Source organism: Rhinichthys klamathensis, unplaced genomic scaffold, assembly GCF_029890125.1.
Source record: "Rhinichthys klamathensis goyatoka isolate OS25496 unplaced genomic scaffold, OSU_Roscu_1.1 h1tg000222l_1, whole genome shotgun sequence".
Taxonomy (NCBI): Eukaryota; Metazoa; Chordata; class Actinopteri; order Cypriniformes; family Leuciscidae; genus Rhinichthys; species Rhinichthys klamathensis.
Genome location: NW_026606746.1, coordinates 329,360 through 346,338, shown reverse-complemented (window position 1 = coordinate 346,338; position 16,979 = coordinate 329,360). Strand labels below are relative to the sequence as shown.

The 16,979-nt window shown below is 37.0% G+C and overlaps 1 protein-coding gene across 1 annotated transcript in view; it reads left to right on the top strand.

The window, feature by feature from the left end:
- The window catches only part of dmd (dystrophin), a 108,296-nt gene that overhangs the window by 11,963 nt on the left and 79,354 nt on the right, over positions 1-16,979 (top strand). The window contains exons 2-12 of the mRNA XM_056264551.1: positions 1,764-1,825; positions 2,741-2,833; positions 4,154-4,231; positions 4,686-4,778; positions 6,118-6,290; positions 6,571-6,689; positions 7,581-7,759; positions 8,138-8,272; positions 12,217-12,408; positions 16,511-16,692; positions 16,806-16,956. Of these exons, the coding sequence (XP_056120526.1) occupies positions 1,764-1,825; positions 2,741-2,833; positions 4,154-4,231; positions 4,686-4,778; positions 6,118-6,290; positions 6,571-6,689; positions 7,581-7,759; positions 8,138-8,272; positions 12,217-12,408; positions 16,511-16,692; positions 16,806-16,956 (1,457 nt within the window). The remainder of the gene's footprint in view (positions 1-1,763; positions 1,826-2,740; positions 2,834-4,153; positions 4,232-4,685; positions 4,779-6,117; positions 6,291-6,570; positions 6,690-7,580; positions 7,760-8,137; positions 8,273-12,216; positions 12,409-16,510; positions 16,693-16,805; positions 16,957-16,979) is intronic.

Below are 16,979 nucleotides of genomic sequence, written 5' to 3'. Positions count from 1 at the left end.
ATTATTGATCTGCGATAAGAATAGTTCTCGATTGCTGCTTTTTGCAGTGTTAAGATGACTTCTCTATACAGCAAAGAACTCACATTAGCCTTGGTAAATGGCAGTGCTTTCAAGAACTGAAATTTGTGGTCTGCATGGGATAACTTATGCTTTTAGATGAAAAATAGTGTGTGGGTGGGGGGTGGTATTTGTAGTAGCTGATTACAAAATGTTGTTTTAATAAAAATGTATGAAATTCTATTTTAGCAAATTTGTAGAAAGAATGTAAATGATGTGTAAAACGTATTAAACCATTATTTTATGCTTTATTTTATATTTGTAGTCTTTTTATAACTGATTTAATCTTATTCAGTGTTTGATCATTAACATTGCCTTTAGTCTTCTGTCATATTACAGCAAAACCGTGTGAGTGTGTGTGTGTTATTGCGATTATAAGCATGACATGGTGCAGTCAGGCTTGAAACGAATCTGAGCCATGCTACTGTGATTATTCCTTCAGCTGAAGTGTAGGCTGACCAATGGGAACAATGAACTGAAACTACCCATTTCATGATGATTATTGCGATGGTGGGAAAAACAACTGGAAGCTTAAAATCAATTATGCATGAAAATGCTGTCATCCACGCAGACTCTGGAAAGCTTGTGATTCAGCACCTAGTGCTTTATAAGGAAATATCCAAGCAATTCTTAATCAATCCTATCGATTCTGAAAGGTTTTGTACATGACATGATAATTCTTCCGAACCTGTATGTCTTTCTTTCTTGCGTGGAGCACAAAAGGAGATATTTAGCAGAATGTCAAAGCTGCACTTTTCCAATAAAAGTAGATGCAGAACAGGGATAATTCCTTTTGTGCCCTATGCGAGGAAGAGGAAAGATGGCAGAATTTTCATTATAGTAGTAAACTCTAGCTTTAATATCATCAGGGCCCCTAGATAAGAATTACGCTGTTGTAATCAATCTCAAACCAAAGCAAGCCGAGAGGGTAGAGCACAGAGATCTGAATCAAAGCAATTGGAGAATATTAGAGCAGGGAACAACACAAGCTTTTAATGTGATATGAAAGCTAAATGTTCTTTGTACTGATTGATTTTTAATGTTCCCAACACCCGACATTTTCTTCACTTTCTTTGCAAATGCAAGTGACTTTCTGGCGTTTTATGAACCGTTTTTATTCGTGGGCAACCCCACGAAGACGACTTTTTACACAACAAATCTGTTTTTTTTGTTTTTTTTTTTGTTTCCTGGGTTCCCGATCTTGTCAATTGCTTGTTTGCAATTTCGTATCGCCGAACTGTGTATTAAATGTTTTTAGAAGTGAATAGGAATAATAGAGGAATTACTAAGCAGGTTCTTTGGCTTTTCTTATCAATCTTTCTCTTTACTGAGTCATTGTGTTTGTAAGGGTTGCCCGATCTACACCCTCAGTCTCTCAGAACTAATCTTCTTTTGAATGCCAGCTGGACATTGATCTGTATACCTCAAACCTATCTCAGGTCTTTCAGGGGCTTTTTTCTCAGTCTCTTTGTATTTAACCTTCCTCATATCAAATGCCACAACGTAGTGAATATTTCTTATTGACCACAGAAGGCTTTTTTATTCTTATGAAGATCTATGCTGTTATGTAGTTGCACAGCTTTACATTTTTTAAGGAATTAAATTAGTAAGATTTGTTTGAAATTGTGTGCTAACTTGTAAGAAATTAAATTGTAAGAGTTGAACCTTAACTGGACAGTATTGACAGTGATCTCTCTCATTTTCAGATGAAAGAGAAGATGTTCAAAAGAAAACCTTCACGAAATGGATAAACTCACAGTTTGCTAAGGTAATGTGACTTGAGTCTTGTTTTTATCATGTGTTGAAATAACACTGAATCACATTTAACGGCAAATAAAAATGCTTCTATCAATTGGTTTTAACTAACCGATTTACACAATCTTTATATTGGGATTTTTCTGAGAAATCTTCATTGTTTTCTGTTGTTGCAGTCTGGAAAAGCGTGTTATAGGTGTATAAACTGAAATGCTGCTATTCATCCACCTACTACATGGTGGGTGGATGAGGAGACATAAGGTAGACAAGCTTGATATCAAGGTTAAAAGTTAAGATTCACACTTGCACATAGTCTTGATCTTAAGGTGAAAAGTTAAGATTCACACACGTATAAAGTCTTGTCACTAACCTTCATCTGTCAGGATGTGAGTGTGAATGCTTGAATGTGTGCTTTAGAATTGTTTGTTTGACGTTCCACGCTTCCAGGTAAGGCATTTCAAAACAGAGGTTTTTGCGTTCTCTTTGTAACTCTGTTAGCATCCTTTTACATTATGTTAACAGAGGAAGGACATCAGTTCTTTGTCCTTCAAACTGAGAGAGAAGTGTTTGCTTCAAGGCAGAGCTGTGGGGGGGAAAAAACTCAGAGAATGTCTATTTTTTTTTTTTCCACTCAAATAACCAAAACTAAAGGGCTTATCTTGTCATTCCCCTTTATTTTGGATAATATACACTCATAAATACTCCACTTTTAAATACTTTTATTTAAATGTGAACATATCCCTATGCCTAATAAGGTACGGTATATTTATTTTCGATGTTTAAACTGCCAATGTGAATGCTAAGCGGACCAGGACTAAATGGTGTTTTTTTTTGGTCCGGACCAAACAAACCAAGTATAAGCACATCCTAAAGGCTTAAATACATGTTCCCAAAGACCCTCAGCCTTAAAGTTCTGTTTATTCTCTAGACAAGACGACCCCCTGTTGATGACCTCTTTACCGATCTGTGTGATGGCCGACGTCTTCTTGAACTCCTGGAGGGTCTGGTTGGCCATGAACTAGTAGGTCCATCTTTAAATAAGAAACATTCTCCTTACAGGAATAGTTCACCCCAAAAGAACACTTTTTGTCATAATTTACTCATGAATACAAAAGGAAAAAATTTTGAGGATCGTCATGGTAGTACTCTTTCCCATGCAATTGCAATGAATGGGCAATGAAGCATTGACCAGAAGATAATTTACCTCATGTTTGTGTAATATAGAACATTTTGGGGATAATTGAAGTCGGCATGAGACAAAAGTTGTGATAGTCTTTTCCTCCCTATTGCGACGTACTATATCCGAGTGAAACAGCTTCTTGAACAAGAAAAAATGTAGGGCAGGACTTGATTTCTTCCGTCAGGAATTGATTGGATTGGTGTGGTGTGGTTTGCTATTGCTGTGATGTCATGTGAGTGACAGGTTGTCCCGTCCTCAGGTCAGTAAACACATCATCAGAGAAGAGATACAAGAGAGAGGGGAAGTTATTGTGTTTAAAGATTACAAGGGCACATTAATTTAATTTTTTTTTATAAACACTGCAGTATTCCATATAAAATAAGAAAATAAGAATTGTCCATTTTGATTGCATGGTGACTTTAAGCAAAGACTATAGATCTAGAAAGACGGTTCACTCCTATTGCTTATAAATGGGAGAAACAGCAATGCGCAATATGGCCGAATACGTCCCGCCTTCTAAGTAAAAGAGCCAATCGCTGATGGGTAAAGTTATTTCGTCACTGCTGCTGCCGTTAGTAGCTCCGGTTCCCATAGAAACCTGATACTCCCACTTAGGACTGCACATGCACATCGGCTGGTCTAGCCTGAAAAATAAGCTTTTTTTTAACACTGTTTGAGCATTAGAATCAACATTTTAAAATAATTTGAAATATGTTATTTAATTGTGAGTTCGGCAAGCAGTTTTTGAGATTCAATTCCCATTCAATTAGATAGGAATTGGTCGTAGATGCCTGTACCGGTAATAGCCAATATGGTCTCCTAGTGAACAGATATTCCTTGAAAGGGACTTTGCTTTAATAACACATTTTTGTAGGTTATGTGTGTATGTGTTATATAGAATTACCGTGACATTGACTGTTCTGGGTATAACGACCACCCCTTCATTAGGGAGAAAATGATGACAGAACTTTTATATTTGGGTGAACTATCCCTTTAATTGTCTTTACTGGGTTATATTCTGAGATGTTTCATTGTTCTATTTTTATCAAGGAAAAAATACTCCTGGTTTCAAAGCATTTGGACAAGGATGAGTGCGTAACTGGTTGAATTCATTTGCAATGGATGCTCTAAGTTCAGTTCTGATATATTCCCCATTTGCAGGTTAAAGAACGTGGTTTCACTCGAGTGCACTCCCTCAACAATGTTAACAGGGCCCTGCAGATCCTTCAGAAGAACAATGTGAGTTAATTGGTTCAACTGGCTGTTTTACTATTCACAGCTCTTGGAATTTCAATGTTTCGGTTGAGCTTTTTCAATAAATGCAAGACAAAATTATGCAGAAGCAAAATTTACAGTTGCATAAGGCAATGGCAATTATCCATTTCACTGATACAAAAGCTGCTTTGCTTGATAAAACGTAGTGAAACATCCAGGCAGCTTGAAAATGGGTTTGAAGAACCAAATAAAAGCCAAGTAAGATTGCAAATTATAAGGTCTGGTTGAAGTATTTTCCAGCAAATATCAAACGGTTGATATCTAAAACAGTTGATGTGACTGAATGTGAAATATCTGATCCTTATCTTGTTTAAAGTCAACATAAATTCAAAAGTGACCCTGCTTACTTTCTTAATACATGCTCCTGGTTGAATTATGCGGAGTTAAGGTTCTTGAATTCATATTTCTCCATTTCTAGGTTGAGCTTGTGAACATCGGAGGAGCTGACATTGTAGATGGGAATCATAAACTGACCCTGGGGCTCATCTGGAGCATCATTCTCCACTGGCAGGTATGAGAGTTCAATACAGTGAAATCAGACCCACAATCTTTCTGGTTTGCCTTCAAGGGCAGTAGAAAGGACCTTTATCATCCGTTATGTTGGTCTATCAAAGATTTTATATGTAGCACATTTGCAGTGGACTGTCATGTGGCTTATCTGTACAGGAACTCGTTTCCTCTGTGTTTTTTCTGTTCATCTGATAAGGTGGCACTACTGTGGTTTATGTTCAGAGCTATTGATGTCCTCTTCCCTAGGCTTATGTTAGCAGTGGTTATTGCAATAAAGGCCTTTAAGACTCAGTAACGTTTCACCATTGATATTGATTTAAATGGTAGTATCGCGGTACAGTGATAAAATTCCAGTGCTAAATGATTACAATATATATATTATGGTGCTGACTGATCACCATATTCATGTACGTTCAAATTTACATCATACTCCCTGGTATTTCAAAGATTACCATGGTGTTATAATGGTACGTATCCAAAAACATGGTAATACCATGGTAATCTTAGATATACAAGACTGTTCAAAATTTTGCAGCCATTAAGATTTTTTTGTTGTTGCAAGGATGTATTACATTGATCAAAAGTGACAGTAGTAAAAAATAATTTATTTTCCACATTGATGATAATAAGAAATGTTTCTTATGTTTCATCAAATCAGCATATTAGCATGATTTCTGAGGGATCATGTGACATAGAAGACTGGAGTAATGATGCTGAAAATTCAGCTTTGCCATCACAGGAATAAATTACATTTGAAAAATATTGTAAAGTAGAAAAAGTTTATTTTTTAAATGTACCAATATTTCATAATATTACTGTTTTGACTGTATTTTTGATCAAGTGAATTCCGCCTTGCTACAGACCGCAAACTTTTAAATTGTAGTGTATACCATGGTATTATTGACTGATTACCAGTTTCTTGTACCTAGTTTTTACTCCTAGGTATTTCAAAGAATCACATGATATTACCGTGGGACACATCCAACCAGGATATAACAATCGTTCTTTGATATGTATCATGATACTGACTGATATATACCATATTTTACTGTTAGGTATTTGCATGATATGTGAAGGAAATGTAATGAAATGTTATTACCAAGGTACAGCACATGTCCAAAGACCATGGTTTTACTATTGTCTGTGTCAAAAACATAGTATCAAAATGTTGCCATGTCCAAATACCAAATAATGTGTAATCACATATCACATATTTTTATCCTGTTAATAAAATTGTAATCATAAAGTCTGTTTCTAAATATCAGCTTTATCATGTCATGTTTGCTATATTTGTCACTGTCCTGATAAATATGTATACATACTCTCCTTTTACCGCACAGGTTAAGGATGTGATGAAAGATGTCATGGCAGACTTACAGCAGACCAACAGTGAAAAGATTCTGTTAAGTTGGGTCAGGCAGTCCACTAAAAACTACAGAGACATCAATGTGGTCAACTTCTCCAGCAGCTGGACGGATGGCTTTGCCTTCAATGCTCTCATCCACAGCCACAGGTACTGTTATATTTTGGATGCTTTTATTGAAAATCACAGAAATCACTGCTTTCATGTCTAATGAAAGTTAAAATGAATGTTTTATATTCATTGGTCATAAACTGCATGGTTGAATACTAGCTTGGCCTGAAGCAATTTTTGAAGCTTATTGTTTTTCTATTTTTCCGTGTAGTTCATTTGGGTAATGAACCAACTGTTTTGATCTGCTTTAAGCTATTTCAAGCATGTGCACAGAAAAGTAAGTTATTAACTATCTTATAATTCTTTTTTTTTTTGCCAGGCCAGAGCTGTTTAGCTGGAGTGTGGTGGAGCAACAGGATAATGCCATTGAGAGACTGGATCATGCCTTCAACGTTGCGGAGAAGAGTTTAGGCATCGACCGACTGTTGGACCCTGAGGGTATGACCTCCTCCTTTCTTCTTCTTGTTCACATTAGCCTTTGAAGTTGTTCTGAGTAATACAGACAGGGCTTTTTTTAGTTTCGTTTTTTGGATGAGAGGAAATGTCTTGTTACATCAACATCTAAAACAGAATTTCATCACATAATTTATGCCATGGGGGTTTAACTCATAGTTGAGGTTGTACCACTTATATCTTGTTCTCTATTAACATATACTGTATATTAGATCTCTGCCAAAATTTTTGCTTTGGAAGTTTGGATGTGTATGATGTTTTTTTCATATGTCCATTAAAAATTGGAATATGTTTGGTATATGTATATAAATTGGAATATGTTTGGTATATGTATATAATTAAATTATAGCACTACATGTACACATTTTCACAGTTTAGTGTCAGTTGTTGTTGTTTTATGAAATATTTTTAATCAGAAAAATATTAAGCAGCACAACTGTTTTCAACATTGATAATAATAAGAAATGTTTCTTGAGCAGCAAATCAGCCTATTATAATGATTTCTGAAGGATCATGTGACACTGAAGAATGATGCTGAAAATTCAGCTTTGCCATCATAGGAATAAATTACATTTTTAAAATATATTAAAAAGAAAAAAAGTTATTTAAATTGGTACAAATATTTCACAATCTTACTGTTTTACTGTACATTTGAACTGTACAGTTCAAATAAATGCAACTTAGGTGAGCATACATGAACATTTAAAAAATCGTATCAACCCAAAACTTAAAAACAAAATAGTATACATACAATTTATTTACACACATTCTTTTAATTGGAAAGCAAATGTTTGCACAGGTCATTTTCTAATGTCTCCTCTAGGAGTTTATTAAGAAATTTGCATGGGAAACTCAAATTTCTTTTCTCCTTCACAGATGTTGCTACAGCTCATCCTGATAAGAAATCCATCATTATGTATGTCACCTCCCTGTTCCAAGTGCTGCCCCATGGCGTGAGTATGGAGGCCATACAAGAGGTGGAGACCCTCCCTCGAGCTACAGTAACCAAGGAGGAGCACTTTCTCTTTCAGACCCAACAGCGTTACTCCCAGCAGGTCAGAGGAACACACACTCATAAATACACAGAGTTTAGAACGGTATGTTGTAATCATAATGCATGGACCCATTAGCTCTGGCGCCACATACGTCTAATATGAAAGCATTAGACTTCTCTGGTTTCAAAAAGGTTTTTAGATGTTCTCAGGATGTAGAATGCACATTTAGCTTGTCGACACACTTTGCCAGCTGACATTGAATTACGTTTTGCAATTTGTGATCTAATTTTGCCGCTCTGCATTCCAACGTCCTCATCGTCCTTCTCACTGCCATATCCAGCTCATCGCTCCATCACTCAACTCTCCTCTGTTTCCATCCATCTCTGTGGCTTTTGTTTTGCTTTTTTCAGTCGTTCTTGTCTTCTGTACCTCTCTTAGATCACAGTCAGTGTGGCTCAGAGTCATGTTCGCAGCCCGTCCCCCTCATATAAGCCTCGATTCAAAAGCTATGCCTTCACTCAAGCTGCCTACGTCAAGACGCCTGAACAGCAGAGGAAGTTTCTCACCGCACAGGTTTGTTTCTGTTGACTGCTGTCTCCTCCTTGTTGCCGGGCATTGCAGCTGTGTCTACAACAACCTCCGACTGATATCAGTGGTGTCGCACTTCACTTCCTAAAGCTTGTCCCAAGTTATTGATTGAATTTATGATTTTTGCCTTCCAGCCAATAAAACTGACAAAAAAAATCCATAGATTTGCAATGAGGAAGGGACCTGAGGGAGAGTCTTGTTGGTGGGCTCTTTTGACTAAGTATAGGAACAAGCCAAACTCAATGGCCTAGCATAATGAACACCACTCACATTTTCTTAGGAAAATGTAAAAATCTAGTTTATCATGCAGTATTAAAAAATACAAGCATTGTATGTGTAAATTTGTGTGTTCCTGAGACTTATCTACAAACGGAATCTCTGTTTGACTAACTTCCTGTTTCAACTCCCAGCCATCAGTCCATTCAGCTTTGTCTAATTGATGGAACACTCCCACATATTTACATTGTTCGTCGTTCGTGTCTGTGCAAAAACACAGTGTTATTCAGTGTTGTTATTGTTAACTAAAAGTATTAAAAAATCATTTTTCACGAAATTAATGGCATATTAAGATGATTTTAAGAGAAATGCCTGAAAAATCATAAATCAAGTCACTTGTTTATCACTTTCGAACAATGGGTGGCGCTGTAAACAAATTGATGTGGTATGCGGTCAGAGTTGGGTGACAATGACACTAGTGCTGCCACTAACGACTAATTTTCTAACGACTAATCTTTCGACTAATTTTTCGATTAGTCGACTAATCTCAACGACTAATTAAAAAAAATCAAGTGTTTATTTCATTGTGTCCATTTTATTTTGAACTCAACTGAAGGGCCAAAACATAAAATGTCACCTGTTCAAAAACATTATGTATTAACAATCTAAGCATTAAGTATCTGCATTTCCATTAGGCTATACCATATTGGTCAGAGTCCTAATCTAATCCTCTAATAACAAACATGTATGTATTACTTAAATTAGCTCTTTGTTCTGCCTTAAAAAATGTACAGTAAGCTAATAATGATTAATTTATGTACATTTCTGAAAAGCATAACTGATAACATCACTCTGAATAGTAAAGTAGATGCAATGCATTTTCTGTGAAAAGCGCTATACAAATAAATTGGAATTGAATTGAAAGAGTCTGGACTAGCGAGTCCGTGCCGCGGTTCGCGTGAATGTGAAAGCAACACGGACTCGGGAGCGCTTGTTCAGGAAGTTAAGTAACCTGCCCATGCGTTTTAGCTGATTATGATGCATTTAGTTAAATAAAACACATGTAAGGGATGATAGTGTTGATGATTTACCTTGGATACGCGAGAGTTGAGTCTGCAGTGTATTCGCGCATTGCGCGTGCAATCAGGGCAACACATTTGGAAATCCACTGTCTCCTCAAAAGAGTCCGTTTGAAAAACACAATATATTGACCCGCGTTCTGTTTTCTATCATGCGCCGTGCACGTTTGCGATGGCATAAGATGCACGCAAACTCAGGGTTCGATAGAATTGAGTGTGAAACCAGACCAACGCTGCGGGGCGCGCCGGGAACAATCGCGCTCGCGCTCGGACTCGGACCGCAGCAAACGAGCCCACTGTGAAAGCTCCGTCACCTGCCTCCGCAATTTTTCATATCAAAGCAGTGAAGGCGGGCGGGAACGTGAAGGAAAATGATAGCAGATAAACCAGCAGGGCGCGCACGGCGCACAGACTGGTGTGTGGAGGTGAATTACAGTGAGCCGTTTGTGACGGGAGACCAAAAATAAATAGCGGTCAATAGTAAAACGACACGTCGACTAAAAAAATTGCCGTCGACTAATCGCGGCAGCACTAAATGACACGCAAGCTTGATGTCGAAATGCCAAAGCATTGCAGAGATACAGCCTCAGAGTTTTGGTATCATGTGATTAACTTTGTTGATGTGGTATACGAAAGCAGTTTCGTCTATCGACATAAATTCCATACATGTGTGCTGGCATTGTCTGATGATGATCGGACTCGAATTTTATAAAAATCTGACAAACTGTCAAGGAAGTTAAAAAAAAGTAGGTTTTGATAGAAAATAAAAATGGCGAATAGGAATTATTTGAATTTATTGTTGAGGATAACCCCTTGAGATGAAACATCTCGTTTTCGAGGGGGTCCTCGAGACAAAGACAAAGATAATGCAGCACATATACATTCACTCACACTAAAGCTCTACCTCATCCCGCCTCGCCCGACCCACCAACTCCTTATTGGAAACAAATCCATGAGTAAAACATATTGCAGTATTAGATGCATAACAACATTTAGCCCTGGCTTGCATACACATTTGTCTATACATACATATATACAAACATCATGTATACACATACCTACACCCATACTCGCATAAATACACATAATAAAATAAAAAATAAGTATCCCAGATATAAAGGGTATGAATTTCGGCTCACTATGGAAAATTTGGTATCTATGTTATCTTTTGGTATCTATTGGTACCAAATCTATCTATGGTATTTATCGGTATCTCGGCATGACCCAAGAAATCTTTACAATAGGCTAATTTAATCAAAAGTTATTAGCATTTTTGGAAAATGCATTATTACTTTGAACCACAAGGTGGGGCTGTCTTGACTTTGAGTACCTTCAGGGCATGTTGCCAATGACAGTTTCATAACGATTTGCCAATGCATTCGGCAAAACCATTCAGAAGTTATAAGCATAAATTTGTAATATCTCCTGACCACTAGGTGGCACGAAAAATTTTCCGCCATTTTGAATTTTTCATGATGGAAAATGATGTAGGGATCAATTCGCCTTGAGCCAAGGAATCATTGGGAATTTTTTGTTTGTTTGTTTCTAGCCCTTACGGTTCAAAAGATATTAACATTAACGTGAGTGCAACTTTGGACAGCTGGTGGTGCTAGAGCGATTGAGTTAGAGACTCTAAATTTTCTAAATTAAATCTGTGTGCCAAATTTCATAACTTTCCCCCCGCAAGCGGTTCTATGGGCTGCTATAGACTCAAGAACGGAATAAGAATAAGAACACTAACGATTACTGCACATAACAAAATAACTAAAACTTAAACTAAAATATAATATAAACTGAAAATAAAAAAGCTAATTCAAAATATAAATAAATACTGTAATACCGGTAGTATAAGTAAAATAACACGGGTGCAAAACTATCGGGTGTTATGGGTGGCTTCCAAGGCCTTGCTATGTGGTTGCTAATATCTTCTTTAGTATATCGCTATGGTGTTCTGGGTAGTTGCTAGGTGGTTAGTCACCCCAAAGATATTTTGGTCACTAAGATATAGACTGACAGTAAAGGAGAGACTTGAGTCATGAGTCTGTCAGTCTGTTTCATGGTCCATCAGGTGAAAACTGTAGGTTAAACGTTGTTTAGAAAAGTAATAGCACACCTCTTCTCAACAAGCTGTGTGATTTGGGGTTTTTATTGTCCACAGCGCAAATTGTGCGAAGTTATGCACCAAAACTGAATACTTATGTTTAGGAATTTGTTTGAATATGAGCAACACCACAAGCACCCCTAAAGAAAACAAGTTCTAACTCATTACTCAACACCATGAGGCCCCTCACAATCTTCAAATTCAATCTGAAACCACCCTGATATTATCAGTCAGCTAGTGCATTTCACTCGAATACATACAAGGGCAGAGGGTATTTCCCAAAGCAGGAAAAAGAAAATTAGAAGGCTAACTTTAAAGACCCAGCTTTGAGGATGAAACAGCCAGAAGTACTCTAGGGGCTTTAGCTACAAGCGTATAGTGTGTACCCATGATTAGCCAACCACTCCTACAGCCTCATTGCCAATACGCTCTTTAGGCAAGTCTTGATTTAAAGACAAAAAACTCAATATCTTTATTGTTTTTAAATCCATTCCATCATCTAACCCATTTGTCTCCCGTCTATCTGCCTGCAGTCTCCAGACAAGCCAGATGAACTGCGACCGTCCCCCAGTCCCCTGCCACAGGGGCTAAATGAGCTGGAAAGCTACCAGAGTGCCCTGGAGGAGGTCCTGACCTGGCTGCTCTCCGCGGAGGACGGCTTGCAAGCACAGCCACCCATCTCTTCTTTTGTCGAAGAAGTCAAAGAGCAGTTTCACACTCATGAGGTAATTCGCCGGTTTGTCTTTTAAAACTTTTGAGGTGAAAGTAGACGAGCGTGTTGATGATTCTGCCGACCTCGGGTGAGATTTTTCACGGCTGATGATGTATTTTGTGAGAGATTTAGCATTAACTTTCACATTTCAATGTACCTACTACACTTAAAAAAAGATTACAGCTTGATTAGTGTACTTGAATATCTAACTGGATTTAGGTTGAAATCTCAATGTCGAACATTAAATTAGAGCTTGTAATTTTATAAAAATGTCATCATAACTATACTTCCAGTGAAATAACCGACGCTATCTCGACCAATTCGTAAGAATTCTTACGAGTGATTAAAAGGTGGTGAATTCGTACGACCTCACTCGTACGAATTCATACGATTTGTCTAAACCCACGTGATGGGTAGGTTTAGGGACGGGGTCATTCGTAGGAATTCATACGAATTGGGCAACTCGTAAAAAATGTACGAATTGCCGTTAGATTGGGTTGAAATAACATGCTTTTCCAATCATTTAGTCCACTTAAACTGCACCCCTTAATTAAAATCAACTGAAAGCTCCATCCAATCGACAACTGATGTGGATAGAACCAAGTCTCTGCCCTACATTTTTTTTTTTTTTTGGTAATCCATTTACCTTGGATGTTCATCAATACGGAAGATGTCGCTGCTTTCTTTACATTGCGACTTAAATGTTCTTAATGCTGCCCATTTGGGTTGGTTTACACAGAATGCGTTTTTGCTGTTAAAACTGCAGGTTGGTGGAACAGAAAAAAACGCAAGGTCTAGAGATGCGTTTTTAAAAGTTTAACTTCTTTTAACTTGAGCGTAGGGCTGTCACGTTCGAAAATCGATTGCACAATCGATCGGCCCAACCAACACAAGTTTCGAAAGGTGGCAGGGCTCCAGACTAACTTTTTGCCTTGGTTGCACTGGTGCGCCTAACTTTTTTATTTAGGTGCACCAGCACAAAATTTAGGTGCACTCAAATTTTTCCTCGTCTCGCGTCGCCTTTAACGCCACAATTCCAAATTGGTCGCACTCTAGAGCCCTGGGTGGACAGGTCAATACAGTACACATAACATCTAGGATGTTGGAAAATAACAATGTCTTTTCTGTTAACCAAATGCTTTTTGATATTTGCTATTACTTCAATGCAAGTGAACAAGCGCACCATTATTTGTTGCTTAGTGACGTGTGTGTTCAAGTAAGCCAGAAATGCGCAGATTCTGAGGACTCCCAAATTGTGTATTTGCGCTAAATCCGCACAGATTACACAAACTTCCCCAGCAAAGTGAGTAAACATAGAAACACGCCAAATTGGCTTCATTCATTTTGATTTTTACCCGCATTTGGCGGGTTGGAGGGTGGAGACGCTGCAAAAGACACGTGCGCAGCACTTAAAGACGTCCGTCTAGCGCATTTACATTGAAAAACAATGGAAAAGTAGCGCAGTTGAATGGAAAAACACGTTCTGTGTAAACAACAGCCGCTTAGGATGTTGGAAGGATCATTTTGAAAGATATGGGCACATGGACATAAACACAATGGAGGGAAACTGTTAGGACTCTCTGAAGGCTTCCAAATTTCCAAGAGTAATTTAAAGAAATCATAGCGGAAGTTATTGCTGCACTAGCTATAGTTGGTGGTAAATTGGTATCGGTCAACATTCAAATAATTGTAAATGTTGACACTACAATTTAGTTTAGCATTTTAGTGTTTAGCATTTTGTGTCATTGACAACAAAGTATCACATAATAACTGTTTCTGCTGACCTAGTAAATAGATAAAGTAGTTTTGTTGCTGCATTAAAAAAAGGTTCAACTATTATTGGTAGGTGAAAAAGAGAAACAAACCAATACCAAAACCACTTGAATCCACATGTCTCAATTATGATGTCAAAGCGTATAAGTAGGACCTTTCCAGAAGGACAAGTGTACAGCTACTATATTATGTTAGTCTACTTGTTCAGAGCAGAAAATTGGAGGACTACACCCTAAAAAAGACAATGTTGTCATGCCCCAAGTCTTTTTAGCATCAGCAGAGTATAGCGATTACCTATAGATGTGAAGATGTTCCAGGAAAGGCTCAAGCTAGCTGTATTTTATTTGATGTGATTTCATAAGCTTTAGCTGCCATTTGGCAGCTTTGGATTCCTACATAAGCTCAGAGTCTTATGATACAACCTTTGCACAAGATTGAAGGGCATGGAGAGAAACACAAGTCCAGACTAACCATTTACACTTCTTATTGAGGTATTGGTGTCTTTAAACGTTAGGATTATTCAACAATTAAACATTAGTTTTGTCTAATTTAAAAAGTAAACGGTGTTTGGTAAGTTACTCTAAAAACTTTAATTACTAGCTTCTAATTTCATCTTCAACAGTGTAATTAGATTACTGCACTAATTACTCTCTCTAAAAAGTGTTGCATTCCTTATTACTAATTACTTTCTAAATCCCATATCAATCTTGACCAATTGAACAATACAGCGATAGACATGAAACATATTTAAAGGGAGATGGTTAAATTAAAAACATTTTATCATTAGACGTTAAGTTTTGATTTTAAATAAACTATTTTTTAATATAGAATTGTTCTATAGTCTATACGCCATTTAATGCAATTACATCAGAAGTTACTGTAATTAAAAAACAGAAAAATAGAGTATTCCTTTACTTTTTCAAGGGAAAAGTAATCAAATTACAGTTATTATTACTTAGTAATGCATTCCACCCAGCACAGCAAATAAATACTAATTTTGTCCAAAATATACTGTTGTTCTTCATGCATTTTTCATGTTTGCTCTAAAAACTACTTATAAATTTTGAACTTTATTTGTCTAAAAATGTAAATCTACTGTAAGTCTATATTGTCCAAGAAATGCACTTCAGTTGACTCTTCCATGGTACGTTTGTTCCATATCTGACATCTGGTCAATATAAGACTGATGTTTTATACTTGTGTGAGATGTATAGAAATGGCTCTAAATTCGGACAGGTGATTCATTTCTTCAAACTAACTTTGAACCCAAGGAGTGAAGGATACTGTCTGAAAGTTTTAAGACTAAGATATATTATCCATGAAGTTGTGGGCTGTTATTATTATCCAGATCTGCATATGCCCCCTGTGTTTACAGTCTCTGAATAAATCAGATTTCTCTATTCATGACAGATGGTATTATGAGTGTTTACCCTCAGGTTCATATTCCAACATCTTTTAGAATGGTTGGTCTGGGAGTCAAAGGATCAAACTGTGCCTAGCGTGGGTGTGAATTGAAAAGTTATCTGGAGACATTTAATGACTGAAAGAATGGCAGGATATAATGAGTGAAAAAAACTCATTGCGAGAAGGTGTCAAAGCAGATATCCAAAGAGTTTTTTTCTAGTTGACAGTGCAAAGAAACAATGAGAAGTTACGAGTTCTTAAAGCAATTTATTGCTTTGAGCACATTTTTGTTTGTTGACAGTTCTGCTGTGAATGTTGTTGCCTGTTTGAGGCCATTTAAAAACAATAACTTGTGTTAAATTGTATTGCATTTTTAAAAAAGTTTTCTATTTTAATATATTTTGAAATGTAATTTATTCCTGTGATGGCAAAGCTGAATTTTCAGCATCATTACTCCAGTCCTCAGTGTCACATGATCCTTCATGAATGATTCTAATATGCTGATTTGCTGCTCAAGAAACATTTCTTCTTATTATCAATGTTGAAATCCATGGTGCTTGCTTAATATTTTTGTGATACATTTTGTTTTTCAGGATTCTTTGAATATACATTTCTACAAATCTTTTGTAACAATGTAAAAGTCTTTGTCACTTTTGATTAATTTAGTGCATCCTTGCCAAATGTATACACATTTTAATTTAATATACATTATTATGTTGAATTTTACAATTTGCATATCAAAAATTGTGGTTGTAGTTTGGTTTCTTGCAAAGCTAATGGGATCATTGCCTTTTTTTTTTTTTTTACGTTATGCGTCTTGAGTAAACGTCATCTTATTTTTCTTGCAATAAAAGAATTACTTTAATTCTATACTTTGTCAATTAAAGATGGGAAATGTTTAAATGTAAATGTTTTACCATTGCCCTGTATTTGTCCAGGGCTACATGGTGGAGTTAACGTCTCATCAGGGCAGCGTGGGCCGGGTTCTGAAAGCAGGAAGTGTGTTATTGTCTGGAGGGCAGCTGACTGATGATGAAGAGAGGGAGGTGCGGGAACAGATGAATCTGCTCAACTCTCGCTGGGAACATCTGCGTGTGGCCAGCATGGAGCGACAGAGCAGGTGGTCACATGTTTGCATGATGAGCCTTTATTTAGCCAGAAATATTAACAGAGAGACTTAAACCTATGCTATTTACAAATCCTTATATAACTGAGGTTTTGGAACATTTCTAGGCTTCATGAAGTTTTGATGGGCCTGCAGCACCAGCAGCTAAAGCAGCTCTCTGATTGGCTGGACACGACCGAAACTCGGATTAAAAGAATGGGAGCGCAGCCTTTAGGACCTGAACTTGATGACATAAAGCGTCAAATTGAAGAGCAAAAAGTATGTCCTGGAATTTCTTTGTG